We start from the raw sequence: 7,355 nt of genomic DNA on the forward strand, positions 1-7,355 counted from the left end.
CAGGAAAAGGTTCACAATTATTTTATTAATATCACAAATACATATGTATATATCTATCTTCATTTGACTAATTTCTACATGTTTTTTTTTTCATGTCTATTTGCAGATCAAGAGTGGTTCCTCCGCTTAGTTTCTCAATTATTTGCAAAATTGTGCTTCTTGGGGCCATAGGGTAAATGGAAAAATGGTCTTACGATTTACTACCATCGGTCCTTATATAAGAAAAATGTTGGAGAATTTGTCTCAAATATAAGAAAAATTTACAAGTTTCAGAGTGTATTTAATCCTTAAATGTCTTTTATACCCTTTGATTTTGGCTAGAAATGCAATTAATGTTCGTATTAGTGAGTGTGAAAACATTTAATGTAAAAATTACTTTAAGAAAATAAAAATGAAGTTAACACATTAAATGAGTCTCTTTAATCTTTGTTATTTTTATTTTTTCTTTTTATATATAAGATCATAGGAGTTCTTTACAACAATAATTGTCCATTATGGCATTTTAGTGTATATAATGTTTTGTTATAGTTAGTGCTGATGTATTTTTTTTATGTAATTATGATTAAAATTAAATAGTTTTAACGACTTAATTGTTATGATTTATTAATGGTGTAAAATTTATTTACACCGAAAATATATATGAATTAAATTTTTGTTGATGATTTGTGTTTCATGTGTTTGAAATTTTATGGGTCTATTATGCAGATGTTCAACTCAGATTCTAGTGTATATTGGCATTGATTACAGTTCACCAACATTTGCTTCGGCAATTGGTAATCTGGTACCTGCTTTCACTTTCATGCTAGCTGTTACTTTCAGGTTTGCTAATTCAATTAAACTTGGCATTTACTTACCATTTTAAACTAAGTTATTCAACTTCTTTTACTCAAGGAAAGCTTACCCTTACTTTTCTTGCACTCAATCAAATGTCTTACTTACAACAGTACACATTATACTTGTCAGTGTGGAAAAAGAGCATCACTCTTATAGGGACTTTAAAATTAAATGGAGTGTTTGAGTATTTGGGATGCTTAGTAGAATATTTAAGTGGCTTAATTTTTACCTCTCAATAGCTTACTTTCAATGTAGAGTTTTCTAACCGCTTAGATAGTTATTAAATTTATTAACAAATTCCATTGTAGAGTGAAAGGAATAAAGATCAAATCTTGATGAAGGATACTAATTTAACTAACATATTAGTATTGCCTATAAAAAAAAAAAAAAAAAAACTCCATCAAAGTCAAAATGTTCCGAGTGATATCTTATTGTAACAATTTAGTACACATAACAACATAACCCGTATTCGCAAGTTATAAGGAAGTTTGGTGGTTTTGGAAAGTTGGAGTAGCAAAGACGCTATAAGTTCAACTCCTCCCTCTAACAACATTAACAACTAATAACTAATATTAATTATATAAAAAAAAAACAAATATTCACCCTATACATTGACTGAATTCGTCTGATTAATAAATTTATTAATTGTGATAATGATTAAGATTTATTGTGATAATGCCATTAAATTTTGTCTATATGATCGCCTAAATCTTTAATAGAAAAAGCTAATTGAAGTTTGATTAAACTAATGTACCACAATGATGCTATTTCAACAAATCAAATGATAGTTTAGTTAAGTTGAATAAGAAGGAAATTGTTTTAAACTAGCTACTGCATTACATTAGCCACCATACGAACATCTTAGTATATTGGCCACTTATTATTTTGTTTGCTCTTATCCTCTAACCACTGAAATTAAGGATGGAAAAGTTAGCTCCAAAGAGTAGAAGTAGTAATGCTAAGGTAATTGGAAGCATAATATCAATAGCAGGTGCTTTTGTGTTGACTTTCTACAAAGGACCATCCATTATGAATTCCTATACTCATCTTTCCTCACCACTTCACGAAACAATTGGCTTTCTCAAGTCAGAGGATTCAAGTTGGGCTATTGCTGGCATTCTGCTCACAGCTGCTTATTTTCTAGCTTCATTATGGTACATTTTACAGGTACGATTACTAATGCAAGACAGAGTAGTCATACATAGTCACAATAAATGATAAAAATTAAAAGAGAAATAATTTAGTCATATTATTTAATTCTTTTTTATTTTATTAATGTGTGTGACAAATTTTGTCTAAATATTGTGCCGATATATAAGTATTTCTCTAAGATATGACCTATTATAGTTCAGTGAGATAAGTAATATTGTAGATAAGTTAGTATCAAGTATGACTTTAAATTTACGTTTAACTGATAAATGTCGATATTGTCATGTTGAACATCTTGTCCCGGTTTAAAATCCAAAATCTTGTAATTGCGTGAATTGTTATCATCTCTACTAAGACAAAAAAAAAAAAAATAGTATCGAGTTTGAATCCTCTCAATTCAAATCTCTTCAATCCTCTCTATTTTTTTTTTAATTTTTCAACAAAAAATTCTTTTAATTAAAAGTTTATATTATATAGATCATGTAAGTAAAGTTTTACACAAATATAAAATAATTTGATAGATTATTAAGACTTATGAAAATTAATTATGTTCAATATGACTCCATAACAAGTTAACGTTGATATATCTCATTAACATATCAAATGCTTTTAAATTTGTATAAAAATTTATATACAAGATTTATATGATATAAATTTTCAATTCAAATAAAAAAAAATAACTGAAATAGAAAAGTAAGAGAAATAAAAAAGATTGAGAAAGAATGAAGAAAGTTTGAACTGAGAGGATCTAATTCTTAATTTTGATCGGACATTTGTTTTAGATGAATTTACACATTTTATAATTGAGTTTTTTAAATTTATATTTAAATCAATATCATAACTATATATATTTTCTTAGCAACACAATCTTTTTAAAATTCAAATTTAAAATTATATAAAATGAATATTGACACTGAATCAAATGAATTAAAATATGGTGTTATACAATAAAATATAAGTTTAATTATTTTGCATGTCTCTAAATTATTTGAGAATTTTTAAATGAGTCTCTAAACAAAAAAAAATTTATAATCAGATGCTTTAAGTAATACATTTTTTATTATTAGATCCTTTTGTTATATTACCGTTAGTTAAACGGTAGTAAAATGACTTAATTAAAAAAAAGTATTAGTTTAAGAGATCAAATTACAATTTGTTTAGTTTAACTACCTGTTTAATTAAAAAGAATTATATAGTTTAGAACCTACTCCAAAGATAGAGAGGACCAATGGGAGAAGAAAATAGTAAAACCAGTCAGTAAGAAGGCATTGAAACATGATTATGAAACTTTGTGTAGTTTTAATTATAAAAAAAAAAAAAAAAAAAAGAAACAGAAGTTAAAAAGCAACATAAGATATAAAAAGCGCAGCAACTAATTAAATGAAATAAATTATAATAGTCTGATTTTTAATATTAAAACAGAATATTCAAAATCTTTAATTAAAATTTATTTTAGTATTTTTTAAATATTAAAATTCATTTTTTTTCAATTAAAAGATGAATTTTTAAGATTAAAATAGAGCTTCTAAAATTTTTAAAAAAGTATGAACATAGTGTAATTTAAATAATTAAATCAAAATAAAATAAATTTAAATGGTCTTAATGAGAATTAAATTAAGCCCTATAAGTATATATTGGCCTATAAAAACTCAATTGTGATGTATTATAGCCAATGTGGGACTTAAAAAATCTAAAATGATGTAGTTTTTAATTGGAACATAGTTTCTTAAATGGTTTGCTTGGTGCTCCCCAACTACTTTTTACATGTTATTGGACTAAATTAGTCACTCACATATTCATCAAGTTATACAAGGACTAAATACACTAAAAAAATATGATAAAAAAACCAATGTTCTAAGTAGTGAAACATTGCTACATATAATTTGTAAATTGAGCAAACATGTATACCCAGTTTAATTTAGAGTAATAACTAGCAACATCGTAATTTGTAACTGCTGCTTGTTCAGGTTCTGGCTTTGTTCTCAAAACAAACTCAAATTTCTCCAATGCTTCCTCATATTTAGCATTCCTTCGATATTTAATCCATGAAAAGTGTGTCACGCAAATATCATTAATTCTTTTAGTTCTAGTATCCAAATCTTCTTCAAGATAACATTTATTCATCTCTTCTTATATAACGAGAGCTTCAAAATTTTACAGATAAAAAGTTTCAATTCCAATACTGATTTATTTAGCAGGTGCATATCTTGAAAGTGTTTCCGGATGAATTAACTTTAGTCTTGTTTTACTCTATAACTGCCACCATCATATCTACAACAGTAGCTTTGTTAGCAGTTCCAAATGCAAGTGCTTGGAAAATAGGACTAAATCTCTCGCTCATCTCTATTGTTTCTTCTGTAAGATCACTTCAAATTAATCCTTACACCTTTTAAGCTTGTTTAATACTATTAATTATGGACTGTTGCAATAAAAAGTACGTTAAGCTCTTATGACACTTTTTTTCCAGGGCATTATGGGAAAATTAATAAGTAATTTAGTTTATGCGTGGTCATTGCGATTAAAGGGGCCTGTCTATGTAACTTCATTCAAGCCACTCCAAATTGTTATTTCTGTTGCATTGGGTGTTATGTTCCTTGGTGATACCCTTCATGTTGGAAGGTATGATTTGTCCAATTTTTGCATTCTTCTTGCTCATTAATTTCTAATTTCCTAATTTAATTATATGATTGGTGAAGTGTTCATTTGGGTAAATTGTTTTTGTATTATGCAGTATAATTGGGGCTATAATAATCTCAATTGGTCTTTATGGTGTAATGTGGGGAAAAGTAACAGAACAGATAGAGGAAGTTGTTGGTGGCCTAGATTCACCATCTACAGAGAACTTACCTTTATTGCAAAGCTGGAGAACTGAAACTTTTGAAAATAAAACAAATATAAATGTTTAAAAACATTGATATAAAATCGAAATTCAATTATGAACATGTCGAATCATGAATCGAAATCTTGTAATCAATTGCAGGATATATGTTCAATAAAAATGATATTTCAATTTGATTGTAGGAGAGGGGAAGATGGTGGAACAATATTTTAAAATTATTCTCCATCCCCTCCCTTCTTCCAAGCCATAAGCCTCCTTCTAATAGTGTCAATCACTGGCTTCCAAGTTGACAAATGTTTAGGATTAGCACCTACTTAAACGGAAAGAGTCCTTACTTTAACAATTTAGGATTTCCGCCACATCTTCTAACCAAGAAGAGTTAACATTAACACCAAAATAATAAGCTTATGGAAATTTATTTTCTAAGAGAGATCAATTCAAAAAGAGAAAGACAGATTTAATTGCTTTGATATTAGCCCAATTCCTACATATCAACAAAGTATACAAACACAATCTTATAAATTTGTTCTTTAAATTAACCGTGAAAAGGTAAAAACATACAAAAAGATGGTATTGTTAGTACTTGTTAAACAATAAAAATAAATTGATAACTTGTATTATAAAGAACAAAATTTGATCCTTTAAGACATTTAATACACAATTATCAATACAACAAGTACACTAAAGAAGTGATTAGCATTTGCCTATATAAAAATACTTTTCAATTCTACTTCAAATGGAATCGAAGTCCAAGTACATTCTATAAGCATTTCTATCAGAAGAGTAGTAACCGTCAACCAAACAATCAACTTGGAAACCATGCTTCTTGTACAGATTCAGTGCAGGGGTCCTTAATGGATCTACATGAAGCAATATACGCGAAATTTTTCTTGTCCTGCATTTCTCAATTGCTGCTTTCAATAGAGCCTCTCCATGTCCTTGCTTCCTCCATTGCTCCTTCACTATAGTAAAACCAAAACATTGTATATTATTTCTTTTTGACCAAAAAAAAATTGTACTTCATCCATTTCACAATGAGTGTTGTTTAAGAATTTTGCACAATATTAAGAAAAGTAATAATTAGAAGAAAGTGAAAACTCATTCTATCAATCTATCTATCTTAATTATTTGTTAGTTTTTCAATATTATCAATGTAAAGTACAATAATGTTTTATAAGTTGTGCACGTAGTAATTATTGAAGGCTAGTGTAGAGAAAAATAATTAAATTTGTATTGAAAATTGAGAATAACATTCACTTTGAGACAATTTTTTTACTAAAATGACATTCATTGTGAGACAAAGAGAGAACATTATTATTACATGCCCATGTTGTGAATAACCAACAAATTAAAGATTCAATACTAGCATTTCACTAGGTGAGAGTTGTTAGAGTGACCCTAAAGAACAAATCAGTCTTATATCTTTACATATACCGAAAAAGCTTCAAGCTTCTTAATTAGACTATGAGTAACTAAATCAATATTTTAGTCTTTGAATTTGTAAAAGTCGCACAATTTAGTCTCTTAAATTTGCAAAATGACAATTTAGTTCCTCAAATTCAAGAATGTCGATCAATTTAGTTATTTTTTCGAATTTAGCACCATAATTGTAAAGGTTATATATTTATAAGTCTTGATGTAACATGAACTAGTTAAAGTAAAGGAGATATGCACTATCACTGGAAATTAGTTATATACCGACAAACAATAAAAATCAAGTGTTTTACAATTATCTTTGAAATGCAGTTTCAAAATAGATTTGCATTGCCATCAGATAGTTCTACACATACAATACATCTCCATTAAACTAAACTATTTAAGACAATTGGTATTTCTTTTATTGATTTTGATGAATGTTTCTTGAAAAGACATTTTAGTGGAGAGCCTAAAAATTAAGTAACATCTTTGATTTAAAGGAGTAAATTGTAATACTATTACAATTTCAATAAACCAAAATACTATTAGACAATTTTTCAAACAGCTTATAGGCATACCTTGAATTTATAACGAAAGGATACAAAAGTTTACGACGGAAAGATGAAATTTTAAACTTTAAATGCAACTATGAGTTCGTAAATTGGATTAACGAAAACAAGAGTGAGTTTGGGACCTGCGAGCTTGGTGATGGAAGCGTACAAGGAAGAAGGCCAAGAATACATGACATAGCCGGCAAGTTCGCCATCAACGTGAAGATAAAGCAATCCACTGTTCTTCTTTTTGAGTTCGTTGTGAAAGAAGGAAGCGAGTGATTCGTGTTTCGGAAATATCTTTCTCTCCAATTTCACTATTTCTTCTACTACCTTGCCACTGTTTCTCTCGAGTTCAATTATCGCCATAGTAGCCATCATTCCTTACTAGCCAATACAAATCTTTTTTTCTTTTTTCCGATGGCGACCATATTGTAGAGGGTAATATTGAATTAATGTTTTAAAGGATTTTGAATAAACAACCCTAAATATGTATGTATATATATATATATATATATATATATATATATATATATATATATATATTATATATATAGTGTCGACAA

At 27.8% G+C, this 7,355-nt stretch overlaps 2 protein-coding genes across 3 annotated transcripts in view; one reads left to right on the plus strand and one right to left on the minus strand.

Annotated features, from left to right (window-relative positions):
• LOC101506171 (WAT1-related protein At3g28050-like) overlaps positions 1 to 4,993 on the plus strand; it is a 5,579-nt gene extending 586 nt beyond the window's left edge. The window contains exons 2-7 of one of the 2 annotated variants that reach the window (XM_073370348.1): positions 104 to 172; positions 706 to 819; positions 1,755 to 2,001; positions 4,182 to 4,340; positions 4,451 to 4,602; positions 4,715 to 4,993. In XM_073370348.1, coding sequence (XP_073226449.1) covers positions 104 to 172; positions 706 to 819; positions 1,755 to 2,001; positions 4,182 to 4,340; positions 4,451 to 4,602; positions 4,715 to 4,889 — 916 coding nt within the window. In that variant the 3' untranslated portion in view covers positions 4,890 to 4,993. Of the gene's footprint in view, positions 1 to 64; positions 173 to 705; positions 820 to 1,754; positions 2,002 to 4,178; positions 4,341 to 4,450; positions 4,603 to 4,714 lie in introns of those variants that run through there. The other variant, XM_004514392.4, reaches the window with a different exon arrangement.
• Positions 4,994 to 5,416: 423 nt separating this feature from the next.
• Positions 5,417 to 7,260, minus strand: LOC101505849 (uncharacterized). The gene is made up of 2 exons (XM_004514391.4): positions 6,933 to 7,260; positions 5,417 to 5,784 (listed from the first exon to the last, which is right to left on the minus strand). The coding sequence occupies exons 1-2, from the start codon at positions 7,168 to 7,170 to the stop codon at positions 5,555 to 5,557; spliced, it is 468 nt and encodes a 155-aa protein (XP_004514448.1). The 5' UTR covers positions 7,171 to 7,260; the 3' UTR covers positions 5,417 to 5,554.
• Between the last annotated feature and the right edge of the window lie 95 nt (positions 7,261 to 7,355).

This window comes from Cicer arietinum, chromosome 6 (assembly GCF_000331145.2).
Source record: "Cicer arietinum cultivar CDC Frontier isolate Library 1 chromosome 6, Cicar.CDCFrontier_v2.0, whole genome shotgun sequence".
Classification (NCBI taxonomy): domain Eukaryota; kingdom Viridiplantae; phylum Streptophyta; class Magnoliopsida; order Fabales; family Fabaceae; genus Cicer; species Cicer arietinum.

Excerpts from the sequence above, each read along its gene's own strand:
- LOC101505849 (XM_004514391.4), bottom strand. The coding sequence starts at position 7,170 with ATGATGGCTACTATGGCGATAATTGAACTCGAGAGAAACAGTGGCAAG. Across the intron at positions 5,785-6,932 it reads TTCCATCACCAAGCTCGCAG|TGAAGGAGCAATGGAGGAAG; the intron begins GTCCCAAACTCA and ends GTTTTACTATAG.